At 37.4% G+C, this 16676-nt stretch overlaps 2 protein-coding genes across 2 annotated transcripts in view; both read right to left on the bottom strand.

The window, feature by feature from the left end:
• The window catches only part of LOC107093624 (nuclear receptor coactivator 2-like), a 40615-nt gene extending 34861 nt beyond the window's left edge, over positions 1 to 5754 (bottom strand). Inside the window, exon 1 of the mRNA XM_015388804.1 lies at positions 5632 to 5754. The gene's annotated coding sequence lies outside the window, so the exon portion shown is untranslated. The remainder of the gene's footprint in view (positions 1 to 5631) is intronic.
• A 3706-nt stretch (positions 5755 to 9460) lies between these two features.
• On the bottom strand, positions 9461 to 16427 carry lactb2 (lactamase beta 2). Its single transcript, XM_015388806.1, has 7 exons — positions 16211 to 16427; positions 14782 to 14942; positions 14524 to 14644; positions 14225 to 14403; positions 12119 to 12267; positions 10090 to 10177; positions 9461 to 10004 (listed from the first exon to the last, which is right to left on the bottom strand). The coding sequence occupies exons 1-7, from the start codon at positions 16330 to 16332 to the stop codon at positions 9961 to 9963; spliced, it is 864 nt and encodes a 287-aa protein (XP_015244292.1). The 5' UTR covers positions 16333 to 16427; the 3' UTR covers positions 9461 to 9960.
• Positions 16428 to 16676: the final 249 nt, after the last annotated feature.

The raw sequence follows: 16676 nt of genomic DNA, 5'->3' as shown, positions 1-16676 counted from the left end.
TTAGTCATTCGTTGCGTTCGCCTATCTGCTAAGCTCAAAACAACCGCGACTGGCTTGACGGAGAAACCAGGAGAACAGCTGTGGATATTTACGACAGTGCACTTTTACTTTCGCCCTCTGGGGGGAGCCTCGCTGGAAAATCAACACCGGTTGCATAGTGTACCTTTAAATGTTACATGTAGTGAGGAAAACAGATTAATTTTTTTTAAAAAGGAGAAGAGAAAAAATGGTGAGTGATCCAACAATCAGTCTGCCAATTTACACTTGACTGTTTCAAATGTGTGATATGCAGGTTAGACAATGTTCTTCTCCTAATCACAAAATGCACAAAACTGGAAAAGTCCAAAATTGTAAAGCTCCTGTCAAACCTTGATGATTTAAACCAGAGTATGCCTGACGTACCAAAGATCTAGCAAAAATGCTGGCATAAGTTGGATAAGTTATGGGTCCGTTTTGTATGAGTTATGAGCACGGCGAAGTACGCTGTAACAAGCTGGCACACATCAACATACGGCAAGTCAGGGTAGGCCGGCGTTTTTAAAGATTCTCGGACGTCAGGAATACACCTGGCTAAATCGTCAAAGTGTGACAGGGGCTTTAGGTTTTGAATGCATCAACAAACTTCAAGACAAAAAGAATATATATAAAAAAAGAGATGGATGGGGGACACAAATCCCTGACTGATGCACTTTGACCTCTTCATAATTATTAATCAAAATACAGCAGAAAGTACATTTTGGCTACCAAAACACTGAAAAGCATGCTTTCAATTCAGTTTTAACAGAAAACGAGGTATTAATAAACTGCAGCTAAACATGAGATCATTTCCCATTGTACTAAATAATAATAATAAATTAATGTTATTCTAACAACAGAAATTATTTTTCTTTAATTAGTGCTAGTTTTTTTTTTGTATTTCTGTATAAACACTATAAATCTGAGATTTTTGGCCATTTTGTTTTTTTTTGTTTTAGGTAGAATATTATACCAGTCCATGGGCAGTTGCTACTGGTAGCAATAGTTAAGGCTCACATGAGAAATATCATAACAGGATGGTCTTTTGTGAAACATAAGTAGAATTAGTGTTTGATATCATGTTAGCTAAATATTGCAGCGGTTTCTGGTGCTAAAACTTTCTGAACTGTAGAACAACAGGTTAAAAGCTTGGATGGCTTTTAGTATTTTACTTTCCCACTAACAATTCCTACTGCAGTGAATTGGTGAGCTAATTGGTGAGCTTTAAACACATTAAATCAAACACACAACAGAAACCACAGGAAGTACAACAGATAAGTTTACGCGACTCTGGCCTGTACTCTGTCACCATTCATTTAGCTCCTAATTTATACACAACATGCGTTCTGAATCAGCCCCGATGACCAGAGGTGCTCGGAAGAGCCTTCATGGCTGCGCACTAAAAACCAGAGATCAATGTGGAAGTCAGACAAAAACAAGTGGAAGACAAACCTAAAACAACAGATAAAAGTGCCTCGCTGTCAGTTTCTATGCATCCAAATAATTTCATACGCTTTTGGTGCGTAAACTTGAAATTAACCAAAACAAGCAAACCAAAAAATATATAGGATTTCTTTTCCATCTGCAGGGTTGGGACTTGATAGGATTTTCACGATTCCGATTCCCTTATCGATAGGGTTGTCACGATACTAAACTTTTCAACTCGATACCGATGCTAAGTAAAATATTTGATACTTGACGTCATTTTCGATAAGAGAATAAAAACAAAGACTCCAAAATTCAACAGAAATTTTTTCATTAATAAACAAAATACAATAAATAGATAAACACAATAAACAATATTTTGAGGTTGTATGCTGTGCACAATATTAAGCAAGCTTGATAAATTTAAATTTAGTGTTCCTTCCTTGGCTATGCTTTACAGACATAACAATGACACTAGCCAAACCAGTTAAAAAACATAAATAATTCTCAGCAGCTGCACCTGTTACAGAAAAAAGTCTGAAACCGAAAAGTGCACAGAATTATTCAATCACACAGTGTTCAGAAAGTGCATTTTCCTCTAATCTGCACATAAGATGAATGACTGCTTAGGTTAGCACTGTATCGATACTTTTAAAAACGAGTATTGTATCCGGATACAACTTTTCAGTATAAATACTTTTTAAGTATCAATACTTTTGACAACCCTACTTATCAATTTTGTGAAACGATTCGATTCCTTATAGATTCTGTGAAACAATGAACTTGGTATTTGCACGGTGACATTCGTCTACCTTTGCCTGAGACATTCTATTTCTGCCTGCCTCGGCGAAAACACAAGGCAGTGAACGGGAGCTGCCAGCCTCTGAGCCAGCCAGGCTACGCGTCTCGTCTCAGTCATTGAAATCTAATGGAGAAGGCATCTGTTTAATGAAAAAGCGTTACTGTACAATTTAAGGAAATAAACTCATCTCCGATTTAAATAAACGAGCGTCCCCCTTCTTTTGCTTTCTGAACTGCGGAGCAACTTGATAACATGTTTAATAACCCCAAAGAGAGGAAGGAAACTAGTTTATTTCCAGATATGGGATATGATTTACTGGGAACCACATTAAGCACAGCCAGTGATATAAAACTAGCTACTAAGAACCAGAGCTGCCTTCCAACTCTAATTTAACTCTCTTTTAATGCTCTTAGAAATATTCTTAATGGCATCAACAAGTACCCATGACCTTTATTATACATCTATAAATACATAAAATTATAATATATATAATTTTCCTGCCATTTTGTCAAAATGTTCCCCACCTCGAGCTTCTTTTCCGAACATATGGCTTTACGATCAACCAGAAGCAGTTCTGCGCAAATATATTGCGATATAATATATCTGATGAAATTGTATTTATAAACTTTTTTTTTTTAATCAAGCATTTTAAAAGCCATGATAATCACATTTAATGAACTTTGATGCCAATTAAGGCCTTACATTAAAAAAATTATAATTTAATGACTTTTAAAGACCTGCGGAAACCCTGTAATTGAAAAGCTAAAAAGTTAATAAGCCTAGTTAACAATTATATTACAATAAATATATTATTGTTTATAAACTAAAGCATTAATCCCCCTAAGGTTATGTTGTGCCAAAAAATGTGTTTCTTTCACTCTCAGTGTTTTCCATGAATTTCTTATAGAAGAACTTTAGTTATTTTTCTTAATATATTCGGGCAAGTTCGCGTTTCTTGTTATTACATTGACATTCATTTTTGCCATCAAAATATCCAGATTTTTTTTATGTTACAAAGGCAATAAGGTGTTGTCATGGATTACAATAACACTATTGGCTTGAATTTCAGATTTTTAAAGGATTTCACTTAGTGCCCTATAAAGGGTTAACAAAAAAAGCATCCGAAGAGTTGGGTATCCTCCAGGCAAGGATGCAAAACGTAAGACTGAAAACCTGCTATACGTGTTGCGATCCTTTTTAAAGTTCACCTTTGGGTCCAAGGAAAAGCAAATAGGCTTTAAAGGGGCCTAAAAAACAAAAATCAAGAATCCAGCCCTCTAAGATAACACAACACCGAGGAGTCAGATGACACCTGTCACGTAGGTAAACTGACAGGTTTCTCACATGAACATACCAGCTCAACAGCAAATACAGGCACATTCTTTTTCTTAGCTGAAAGAAAGGAATTTCTGTGTTAAACAATAGATTGTGAGCTGCACTTAATTTCTAATCTGTAATAACCTGAATAACATGTTAGGCCAGTGTCGCGCTCCTCACCGGATACCATGATCCAAGAATGCATTCAGGCACAGTTTGACTGATGACATTCTGCTTTATGCACTGGGAGAAAGAATGTGACAGGGGAATTATGAGAAAACACTCTCTGCGGTGCAAATGATTTATGTTTTGGTATGTCAATTGACTTCGAAGAGCTTGAACTTTTAACCAGTCACCACAAGGAATGCAAAACATGCAGTCATATATCAATAAAAAGTGTTTTGGGACATGACATCCATGTTGGATTGTGAATTCAGAGCGGTATACACCGGCAGCTATCTGTACAAAACTTTTTCAGCTCCTGTTAAAACAGCATTAGGTCTTCATTGATTGTATCAAAAAAGAAACAAACGGTTTTCTACTGTCCAGATTTTTACTCTACAGGTCTAAGCTTAATATATTGCTACATGCACAGAGAATAAAAATTAATAAAAATAAATAAATACCAAATGCTATAGAATAATACAGCTTGTATTAGTGCTTTCTAGCAACTTCCTAACAAATCTCTCTTCAAATTACTTTAATACAGGAACACTGGAAACATATTTTCAAAATAAATGTCTTTATTTTTATTTTAAATATTGTTCATTTATAAATCAAAGTATTGCATGGGGGTCACAAAAAACTGTAGTAAACAGATAAATGGAGGCAGAAGATGTCTTTCAGTCATCAATGCACACATTCAGCGACACACAGGAGCTCTTTCAGGCTGGGCACCGTTTCATTCACAACACCTGTCCCATCAACCAGGAATCAGAATCAGGAATACTTTAATAATCCCAGGGAGGAATTACTTTCGCTACATGACTCCATCTGTAATAGAGAGACTATAGGACCAGTTTGATATAACACAATTTCATACAATATATATAATTAGGGGGGCCCGCTCCATCTCGCCATCAGTTTGGGGGTCCTTGGCCTGGAAAATGTTGAAGAGCCCTGCTTTAAGTTAAAAGAATAGCTCGATTAAACTGAGACCAAAGCTGTGGCGTTTAGTCGGGACTGCAGATAATTGCATTTTATTCACTTGGATGTCAAGTTTAAGCCATCAAGATATTAATCATTTAGGGCATTTTTCTGCTGTACATCTCAGGGGAGTTAGGTCTAAAGGTCACAAATTAATGGATGGATAGATTGCTTTAGGATTTTCTGCCATAGAGAGAATTTATGGTTCAGTTTTTGACTTGCACAGGTCCAGAAGAAGCAAGGCAGCCCCAGATCATCACAGTACTTGAAATCTATCCATTTATCTACAAAATAAATATTTGTAATAATTTATAATAACACCCAATTGGTGAATCTAATTAGAGAGATTTTTATTTATTTATTTATTTTTTAATTACACCAAATAAAATGAACCCGTTTTTTAAAGAACTACCTTTAAGAACTAATAACGCTTTTATTTTGAAATCCAACCCCGGAAACTGTGAATCGATTAGATTTCACTTAACGATTAAATTGTTTGAGGAAGTCCGAGACAAACGAACCTGTCACGGAATAACTTGGTGTTATGTGTTAACACAAGTGCCTTTATGTCATTCACATTAATCCATGTGTGAAATAAATAAAAGTTAAAATTTGACTGCGAAACAGTTCGACGGCGATAAAATAAAGAGCGACGCTTGTAAATGAGCAGAAACGCTCGCAGCTGTCGCTTCTCTCCGTCAGAAACGTTATTTCCTGAAGGCTCCGCTTAAATCCTTAGTATCCAATCCTATATATCCCATCTTTAAAGTCGCGCGACAGACGTTACAAAATAAATTCAAAAGTAGGTTAACCTTCATGTACTGACAGACACTTTGCACAACCACCCCCCCCACCACCACTACTATTAATGTAGGAGATAACTGAGGGGGGGTGGGGACTGGGGGACCATAGCGGGGGGGACTTACCTGAGAGTTGGGGGGCCATGGGCGGCTGTAGAGCGGAGGTTTTAGTCGGTGCAGTGAGGGTCAGCGGGACGGAGCGACAGGAGCGTCCAGAGCCGGAGCCGCCATGTTCATCTGGCTCAGAGGTTCCTCGGCTGTTTATCTTTACTAGCAGACCCCCTCCTCCTCCTCCTCCTCCTCCTCCTCCTCCTCCTCCCTGCACCTCCACCTCCTCTTTTCTCATTTCACTACCACCTGCAAGGACCTCAGTTTCATTTCCCAACTCAATGAAACTGTTTGAAAGAGTTTGGGGAAACATTTTCTTTTAGGCTTTCAACATAAACTAATGAAAAGTATATTTTTATAATGTATAATTCCCTTTAACCACAAGGGACTGCTGTGGACCAGGGGCGGATATAGGTAATTTGGGGCCCTAGGCAAAGACAGGCAGGGGCCCCTCTGAACTGAGAAGAGAACACATAAAATAGACCCATTATACAGTTAGAGAAATGTTACTCTAAGCTCACTGAGCTCATTGCTCCATCCCGTGTTTCCAAATATGTGACGGCAAAAGTAAATAACCCAGTCCTTCTTTTCACTGTAGACAAGCCATGATCTGCTTATCTGTTCTCCGTTTTTTAATTTGGATGAAATAATAGCTGCATGGATCATGACAGCAGACATGATAGAGGAGAGCAGGAGGCAGGGTTACCAATCTACTTGCTCTAGAGAGCAGAGTTCGCTGCTTTTAGATGTTGTCACCAAAGTCTCCGTAGCAGAAAAAAGTCACTAGATTTGGCGCTAGCCGCTTTTTTGAAAACAAAGTGCTAGAAGGGTCTGAAAAGTCGCTAAATATAGAGACGAAAGCGTTAAGTTGGCAACACTGCTCTTTGCAGCGTTTGTTTACAAATTATTTGCCTCTGTCTGTTTGGACCTTTCTGAACATGTGCAGCAAATGGACTGATCCAATATGGTGGACACTGAAGCCCCCCCTTCAGTGTTCAGCATTCTGATGGCATTTTAGCAAAAGGGTTTTTATAAAAACATTATTAATGTGCACAAATAAGGACTAGTTGTATTGACCATACATGTAATAGGAGTTTTATGGGGCCCCCAGAAATTTGGGGCCCTAGGCAACTGCCTAGTATTGCCTAATGGTAAATCTGCCCCCTAGTGTGGACATGTCCCTACCAACATTGGCCTGATGTGGACATGTCCCCACCAATAATTTCAATAGACTTTGGCTCTCAGCAATATGTGGGACACATTTCTAAATTAGATTTTTCTGGTTTTGAAGGAGGATAATGACTGAACTAGCTGAAAGGGAAAACATCCAATCAATCAAACCACATTTTTGGATTGATGAATGAAACTGAAATTATGTGCATACTAGTGAGGCATGATATATTGCTGTTGGCATCGCAGTCGACCATTATTCATCCTTTTTTTTTTTATATACATTAATGTCTAACTACCCATAAATATAAATATCAGTTTATTTTGGTTCTCTTGTGTTCTCAACAATAGGAAAGCATTCAATAAATATATGTTTGAGCTCAATTTTGGAAAATACAAACCCTATTGAAAGCCTTTGTGTGGAGTAAATGTAGGTCCATCAGCCCCCACCCTTAGAGTGTTCCCACCAACTTTCATCACACCAGTGAAAATCAAAATGTCAAGTCAACAGTGGTATTGGAATCCAGGACAAGACCTTATCACGTTTGTAAGACTCCAAAAAAATATGGATATTTTGATGACAAAAAGCAGTGTCAATGTAATGTAAGAAAGGCCAACTTGCCTGAATATATTAGGAAAAATAGCAAAAGTGCTTCTATAAGAATTTAATGAAAAACACTCTAAAAATGAAACTTTTCTGTTAGCTTTTTTTCTAGACTTTCTAACTTTTTTTCAACTTAATTTACAGTAGGTAATATATCATGCAAGGGCTCATCTAATTGGTCAAATGCCAAAATAAGATGTACAGCCATGTGGCAGTATCTCTGCTGAATGGCTGAATATAGATCTTGTGCTTCTAGACCTCACTGAGGGACGGGGGACTCCATTTCTAAGAGGTATACAAGTGATTAAAAATGGTAACTTGCCCTATTGTCTTTTACACCATTACATCTATATGATGCTATTATAACTCCTCTAATTGAAGCTGAGAAACCACTAAGGCAGAATTTTCAGATTATTCTGTAAAACATTAAAAGAAAAATAAAGACCCACTAGGAGAGCCACAGTATGTTCTGCAAGTCCCTACAATATAATGTAAATCATAACTGGTTCCCTAAAGGTCAAGCTAGGGTGTTGCAACCAGTTGCAATAGCAATAAACATACCACACTCAAAAGGTCACACTGTAAGTTCCAGTTAACCATAAGGAAATAATGTCTGCGTATGTACAAACTGACACACATTTACATTTTATCTACATCTTTGCATTTACATGAAGAAATGTAGATGAATAAACAAAACTTGAAAGAGCACTTTCTTATAATTCCGTAAAGTAAAACCATGAAAGATGACACAGATGTTTAAGGAACAATTAGAGGACTTCCTATAACACTTAGGGAACTTTTAAATTCCCTAAAGCCACTCCAAGGAGTTGCAGCACAAAAAAAAAAAAAAAAAATCCCCATAAAGTCACTGTCCTGAAGTCTTAAAACCTTAAGGTAATGTTCCCTCTAGTCGTTTGAGGTCATACGTGAATGTTCCCTCAGGGTCATTTACAAAACATTTCCTAAAAGTCAAAGAAAAGATGCAAGCAGCCTACACTCCACTCTGAACAACCACCTTACAAGCCTTTAAGGAACGTTATCTCAAGTTCCCCACGTCACTTTAGAACATTCCTTGAAATATAAAGCACTGCTAATGTTGCAATTAGTTCAGTAAATTAGCCTAAAAGCCACGCTGTAGACAGTATGTTACAAACAAACGTCAGGGAACCTTTTAAGAAATGTTCATTAATTTCCCCTAAAAAGATAATATTGAGATACTGCAACCAAACTTAAGGGAACCATCCTTTGAGGAGGGAACCTAGAGGCAGGGAATGCTTGCTAAAACTTTCCTAAAGGTAAACCTAAAAGATGGAACCTTTAACAGACACTAAAGACTTTTTACAGGTAACCTTCAGAAAACGTTCCCAGATGTTGAAAGTATCTGTTCAAACTTAAATTTCCCATAAAGTCAGGACATAATTGGTTTAAATAAATTTAAATTTATATGGAAGCTTTTTACCTCCATGCTATGAATGCTAGATCTAACCCCCAGATGAATATTTACCAAATGTTCTCTCTTAAGTCTCTTAAAAGTCCTATCTAAAGGTCATGTAACAGTTTAAAGAACTACAGTATCATTTTGAAGGATATTGCAATTAACCTTCAAGGAACCTTTAAAGAGCACCAAGTTCCCTGAAGGTCAGACTGTAAAAGTGGTAAATGTTAGGGAACCTTTGCTACAGATAATTTCTGCGACTGGACATATCAAACAGCACAGCTGGTTTTTACTTTTACACAGATGTTTCTTTGCATCATTTCCAATGTTCTGCACACATCAGTCGATTAAGCCGTTCATAAGAACATTAAGTTCCCAGTCAAATGCAAAACTGGTTTGTGTTCCAAACAGTAACTCAGAAACAAAGGAAGTTCCAATACAGTCAGGCTGCATCAGTGTAATTAGTCAATATAGAAACAGATGAGAGCCACAGTGGGGGGTGGGGGGGGGGGGGGGGGCAACGGAAGCTCAAAGGGTCACACAAAAACAGGGACTTATGAGCGAAAACTGAAAGAGGAGTCTATTTAGTAAGCATTCACAATTATCAAAATTACATTAATCTTTTTAAATTCCAAATTTGTTTCATGTTTATTTATAAAATATTTAGGCAACAATGAAAACATGCATCAAAGATACACAAAGTATGTTCCAACATAAATTTATAATTAATTTCAATAGGAAAAACAATATGTGTAATCTTTTTGAAAGACTAGATAGATTTTTTTTACATTTATGATAGCAGTTGACAGGTTTTTTTAGCAGGTGCTGCCACCTAGTGTCTGCATGGAATAACCACACCTATTCTGCACAGATTTGACTGAAGTGTTGGAGGAGAAAACCACCTGTCAACGTTTTTAAGAGTTGTAAAAAGTGCACCTATATGAAGGCATACAAAAAACATAATTCAATGCAACATGTTTAAACTAATATATATTCTTGTTCACACTGTTTCAATCAGTCTCACAATCATAACTTCATAATGTGATCCTGTGCGTTTAATAAACAGACTCTCACATGTTGTCCAGTGAGATTTCTTTGATTATATGATGTAGTTTGTCCATTTCAGGGTTGCTGGACATCATAGGTTACTTCTCCACTTGCTGTTAGTTGTAGAGTCGAGCACTGGGGGATAAACCTTTGCATTAGTATGCAAGACCAGACTAAATATGTTTCATGAATTTCTGCAGAAGAGAAGTAGCTCAAATACCTAAAGTGATCCTGGCTTCTTTCTCCAGTTTCTTCAGGTGATGAACCAGGTTGACATTTGCAGCCTGGTGCAGGTATTCAGGAGTGTCCTGGAGAAAAACAGGAGTGGAAACTAAATGTCATGTTTCTGTGAATACAGAGCAGATTAAAGGTCAAAAAAGAGGCAGCCATTGAGATTTGTATAGTTGAAGGTAGGCAGTCCATGTTCAGATACTAATCCCTTTTAATACGCTGCATTTAAATGGAAACTAAAGAGTATGCAATTAACATCTTTGCTTACTTATGACAATAAATTAAATAGACATACAGTACAATACTATTATAACTGTAAAATACGTTAAAACCAGCAGCAGATTTAGTAAATATGGGGCCCTAGGCAAAGACAGGCACGGGGCCCTCTGAACTGAGAAGACAACATAAAACAGACCATTATACAGAAATTTGAATAGAATAGACATCCATTATCTGTTCTACATTTTGTCCCTCTCTTCTTGTCCCATTTCTTGTTGTTTTCCTCTCTATTTTTTGTACTTAGCTGAATTTTCCAGCTGTCTCAAAAGGTATGAAAGAATTTTTTTTTTTTCAATCACTAAGCTCACTTAGCTGATTGCTCGTTCCTGTGTTTCAAAAAAGGCGACAGCAAAAGTAAATAACCCAGTCCTTCTTTTCACCTTAGACAAGCCATGATGTGTTTTTCTGTTCTCTGTTTTTCATTTGGATAAAATAATAGCTGCATGGATCATGACAGCAGACATGATAGAGGAGAGCAGGAGGCGGGGTTACAATTCTACTTGCTTTGGAGAGCAGAGTTTGCTGCTTTTAGATGTTGTCACCAAAGTCTCCACTAGCAGAAAAAAGTCGCTAGATTTGGCGCCAGGCGCCTTTTTGAAATCAAAGCGCTAAAGGGGTCTGAAAGTCAATAAATATAGAAACAAAAGCGGTAAGTTGGCAACACTGCTCTTCCCATTGTTTTCAAATGGTTTGCTGCTGTCTTTTAGGGTTAGGGTTGACACACTTAATACTATTAATATAAAGTGTTCTGATGTTCTAACAAAATTATTTTTATCAAAAACAATTAATGTGCACAAATAAGGAATAGTTGTATTAACCATACATGTAAACACAGTTTTATGGGGCCCTCAGGAACTTGGAGCCATTGGCAACTGCCTAGTATTGCCTAATGGTTAAAATAGAAGGATTACAGGGTGAATTTTCATTTAAATTAAAATGACTCACAAACTTTGCTTTGAATTCTTGTAAAAATACTGTTTAAATCAATTCAACTAAATAATAATGCCACTTATCCAAGAAGACTGGGTTTTTCTTAAGCTACGTTCACACTGCAGGCCTTAATGCTCAATTCCGATTTTTTGGTGAAATCCAATTTTTTTTTGCGTTGCCGTTCATATTTCCAAATATATGCGACTTGTATGTGATCTCCTGTGTGAACTGCAGTTATAGAACGCAAGTGTCCTGCATGCGCAGTAGAGGACGCAATGTGGTCACAGGCCAGCTTGCTCTGTGTTTACGAAAGTAAACATGGATGGTAGCGCCCATGCGCATCAAGCGGTCTTTTCCAACCATAAAAACTTCAAGATGGTTAAACATAAATACTGCTCTCCGCATCAACATCTGCCATGGTTGTTGTTTTTCTTGCCGCTTCAGCGTAGCAAGACGCAGAATAGTGACCTTTGTCGGGTATTAATGACGTTCAGGTCGGATGAGTCCGCCGTTCAGACACAGGTCGCATTTGAAAGGTTCAGATTCGTATCGGATTCAGGACCACATAGCCAAGTGACCTGGGTCGCATTGGAACAAATCGGATCTGTGTTGTTCAGACAGCCATGAAAAGATCAGACCCAGGTCGCATATGGGCAAAAAAATCGGATTTGTGCCACTTCAGGCTGCAGTGTGAACGTATCCTTATTAAGGGTTAAACTGATTCATTATAATGAGAACAACAACTCACACCTGTGTTCTTTAAACACCGTAATAAAAAGCTTCTAAAGAGACGGAAGGTTCTTTCTAACCTTATAGACAATCTTTACAAGCTCCATGGAAGAAAAAGGCTTTCCTGCTCCGTCCTGAATAGCTTTCAGGATCTGCTGTTCTCTTTGGTCTCGGTGGCTGATGTAGTGTTTGATCTTGGCGCCAGCATCCTGCACCACAGGCCCGTGTCCTGCACAGGAACACGAGGACAAAAAAGATCAGAAAACCGTACAGAAAGCATACGGTCTTTTATCTCCCACTGGTGTGTGGACTGAGCTGCATTCAGTGTATTGGGAAATTTTACAACAAAGAATTAGAACATTAGCTGCACCACAAAATGTAAAGCGAACCCCTAGAAAGGCTGAAAGATATCAGGAAAAAAATCAAACTGAAATGTGTAATATGTTTATGACAATGTCATATGGTAACCCAGATATTACTAATACATCCTCCTCTGTCCTACAAATCTCTCCACTGCTTCTTTTAAGCCTAAGGATCATGGGCAAAAAAACAGTTTGCTGAGGGTTATATTACTGATAATCAGATTTTTATTACTTAAAAAACAAGTGAACTAAGCAAACAAAGGTTGTCATAAAGGGGTGACCTGACATCTAAAAGAAGGAAGCAACACCTTTTTTTTCTCCATTTAACTTCTTATGTTAGTTGGATGAATGCAATAGTAAACTCGATTGTGAAATTCAAAGTCAGAACACTCTGGACTCAGAGACAAAATGTGTACACACTGCTGGTCAGGAATCGGAATACCAGAGGGGTCATTTCATAAAACTGTTCCGTAGTTCCTTGATTATAAAAAAAAAAAAAAGTTGGGCAGTTAAAGAATTTGGTTACACAAAATTACTAAAAACAATCATACAGTTATGGCTCAAATCTCTCAAATCTTGTCTAAAACCATAACAAGGTTGAAGTTTTGGCCCATATTTCAAGAGAAACCAAAAAAAAAAAAAAAAGGCCCAATTTTGTGTTGGTGGCAGCAGCATCCTGCTGTATCAAAGTAGTGATCCAATAGCAATCCATTCTATCCAAAACCATCTGTAATCCAAGAAATCAAATCCAAGAAATTAAATCCAAGAAAACACCCTAACCAACAAAAGAAGAAAACCAGCAAAAGAAAAAAACAAAAACAAAAAAAAAACAGAAGGAAAAACAATTACTGAAAAATCCAGACCAGAATGAAAACCTGGCAGCAAATCTTAACGAATCTTCTGAATGAAGTTTTAGACAAGAAAACCTCTCAAAATCTGATCTATTTAAGGGAGTTTTGTAAGGTGGTGTTTAAAAAGTCAGTTTCTGTCGGATGAAAATGTTTTTTTCGTCATGGACATAGGGCTGCATCTAATGATTATTTTGCTAATTGATTAATCTGTTAATAATTTTTTTGATCAATTGAATAATAATCAGAAAGCGAAGGGTTCCTTAAAGAAGATTTTTTTAGAGAATTAAACCAGGTGAAAATAAAACATTTAAGGATTAATCGAGTAATCGATCAATCACCATTAATCTAATTAATTGTTTTAGCCCTACATGGAAAATCAAAACAGTTAACTGTGACAAGCTCGTGTTGACAGATGCTTTTTTTTTAGAGATAAATATGATTAGCAATCCTTTTTCTAACCAGTCTGTCTAATTTGACTATCATCTTTCTTTGCTTCCACCGCTAGATTCCACAATCCTGCTATTATCATTAGGCCTGTCTTATCCAGTCTTACTGATCTTTATCAATTAATTCAAGCTCAACTTTTTGCTACTGTTCCAGATTATATTTTTCCAAATACCCTTTGGTGTTTATTCCATCACATATGTTAAATTAAAAACCTTTAAAATAACAAAATGCGACACTTTAATAGTGCAGTGTTGGAATTTTAGATCCAGTATCCAGAAGAAAAATCAGTCCTTTTCAGTGCTACTTATTTCCTGTAGAAGCAAATCTCTGTCAGATTTATTTGTACAAGAAATAAAATTCATTAGCAAATTTTGGAATTGCCCTAAAAAAACTGCAGTTCTTGCAAAAGCAATACATGCATAAAATGTATGATGTGCTAGCTACACTGTCACCACCCAGCAGCGCAGCGCTATCAGTATGGAGGCTCGTTCAGGGATACTTAAGATATAAATGTGTTGTTGCTCACCGGGGTAAATCAGATCAGCCTGAGTGTCCAGTAGGATCTTTAGAGACTTCATGTAGTCGTAGAGATCCTCGAACACGGCCGTGCCCTCACCCAGGATGCAGTCCCCGGAGAATAACGCCCGTTCCTCCTCCAGCAGCAAGGCCATGTGGTCGTCAGTGTGGCCTGGGGTGAAAAGCACTCTGAAATATTGAAACTGGCTCTCAGAAATGCTAAACTGGCCTTTAAATTAAGCATTTTGTTATAACCTATTGTTGAAAAATGCCCAATTTGCTCATTCAAAGTGAAAAATGTGAACTGACTTGAGGGTGGCTCCTTCAGTCTGGATAACATCGCCATCTTTTAGGTAAGAATATGTCTTATTTCCTGCAGTCTCTGAGACTTTGACAGCTCGGGGCAATTTGCTGACCCTGACTTCAGATCCTGCAATAAGAAACAAACAAACAAACAAAACAGATTTCTTTGATTTCATCATGTTCAGTAAGAAATTAGTCAGGAGTACGCAAAGACTCAGAATCAAACAACTTGGTCCTATTTGGACTGACAGAGAAGAGCCTAACCAGTTATATCTCTGCAGATGTCTTCCACTCCACCGGTGTGGTCATGATGCCAGTGTGTGATGATGATCTCCTGGATGCTAGTGTTGAATTCTACCAGAGCATTTTTCAGGTTTCTGATGTATTCAGGGACAGCAGGTTCCCCAGTGTCGATAAGAACACGTCTGGAAAAAAAAAGAGAATCATAAAGAAACAAAACATTTTTTTTTTTTGCTGCCCAAGGAGCTTTAATTCAGCAGATAACCCTAAATTACATAATGGATGTTACCAATTATACCAAAAATGACACAGGAAAAAAACAGAACATGCAAAGCTAAAAACTTAATAGGCTGATTAATTATAACCCGACAGAGGTTTGAATTCAATTCATTTGAGTTCAGTTTATTCATATAGCGCCAATTCACATCATATGTCATCTGAAGGCACTTTACAGTTCATCAGATCATCCAGTCAAATTGATTCAAAGTTTTCTATCTAAGGAAAACCAACTGATTGCATGGACTCATTGACTCCAATGCAATCGCTCACACTAAGCATGCTTGTAGCGACAGTGGAGAGGAAAAACTCCCTTTTAACAGGAAGAAACCTCCAGCAGAACCAGACTCAGATGCAAAGAAATGCAAAGAAAACAAATGTAGAAACGTGTCCCATAGTGTGGATTTAAGATTCCAAACAAGCAAATTCATGTATCTTACGAGTGGAGTGGCACATTTATATTTTGATATTAAAAGTATGTCTGCCAGTTTAACCAAAGCCCCAGTCTTAACACTCAGCCTCAAGCAGGTTTTCTTCTGGGTTTCTTCTTTTTTTTTTTTTTACTCAATTTAAACTTCTAATCCTTTCTGACAGTTTCCTGCTAAAGTAAAGCAGGCCACCATAGTTCAGTCTGGAGAGATCATGTTCAAACAGTAAAAATAAATCATAGTCTCATACTGACCAGAGCATTTCCTTATACAAGTTGTTGTAGATCTGATCAGTAATCAACTATGCTTGAGAAAGAATGCAAACTGGATCTATTATTGGAAACATAAAAATGGCTTTCTACATGCCATATTTCTATGAGAACTCATAGAAATTACAGATCTGTCTTGTAAAATTGTCCAGCTGTGAAGCTCTGAAGGAGAGTTACCATGTACCATCTGCGACTTCTGCAGACATTTTACTGCCTTGGGTTTGATTTAGGTGCATCAGAGTAAAGGGGGTGAATACATGTAAAAGACCTGAGCGGCAGACAGTGACAGTTCATAATATCTTTGCTTTAATTTTGCATGTCTTTCTGAAGCTTCCACTGAAGACATGTTCAGATCAATTTCCTTAAGGTTTGTTTCTGTGAGCATGAAGGAAATGTTAATCATAGATAGATAAAGTCACAAGAAAAGACAAAAACACATATTTATGTGTCTAGAGATAATAGTCAGCAGCAGTCAGTCACCTTTGCCCTGTTCCGACCAGATAAGTGTTGGTTCCCTGCAGGGTCATCGGTCCGGGGTTGCAGCCTAAAACCCGAACAACTCTGGCAGAAAGCTGCTCTATCCGAGGAATTATGGCGCTCATTGCTGCAGTGTTTACTATCCGTTAACAAATTAACAACGGTCGGCAGCAAAAAAGGGCTAAAAACACCAGAAATCATTAAGCTCTCAACACCGGAAGCGCACCTTTTCACTTCCTGTAAATAAATAAACTTCAAAATAAAAGCGTTATCTTTACCATTATGTTCGAACGGCTCGAAATAAAAAAAATGAAAATATTAAAAATGAAACCAACGATATAGATAACACAAACAGAAGGAAATAAATTAAAGGCATTGATGGAAACAGAAATAATGATACTATTTCACTTTTTATGGGGCTTTTAATATACCGAGTCATCAAGGGAGAAAACAAAACAAATATAATCAA

Source organism: Cyprinodon variegatus, unplaced genomic scaffold (assembly GCF_000732505.1).
Source record: "Cyprinodon variegatus isolate N-32 unplaced genomic scaffold, C_variegatus-1.0 Scaffold436, whole genome shotgun sequence".
NCBI classification, from domain to species: domain Eukaryota; kingdom Metazoa; phylum Chordata; class Actinopteri; order Cyprinodontiformes; family Cyprinodontidae; genus Cyprinodon; species Cyprinodon variegatus.
The sequence above is the reverse complement of the archived record's forward strand: the minus strand, read 5'-3'. Positions and strand labels throughout refer to the sequence as shown.

Excerpts from the sequence above, each read along its gene's own strand:
- lactb2 (XM_015388806.1), bottom strand. The coding sequence starts at position 16,332 with ATGAGCGCCATAATTCCTCGGATAGAGCAGCTTTCTGCCAGAGTTGTT. Across the intron at positions 10,178-12,118 it reads TTGTAAAGATTGTCTATAAG|GACACTCCTGAATACCTGCA; the intron begins GTTAGAAAGAAC and ends GTTTTTCTCCAG. Across the intron at positions 10,005-10,089 it reads AGAAGCCAGGATCACTTTAG|TGCTCGACTCTACAACTAAC; the intron begins GTATTTGAGCTA and ends TTTATCCCCCAG.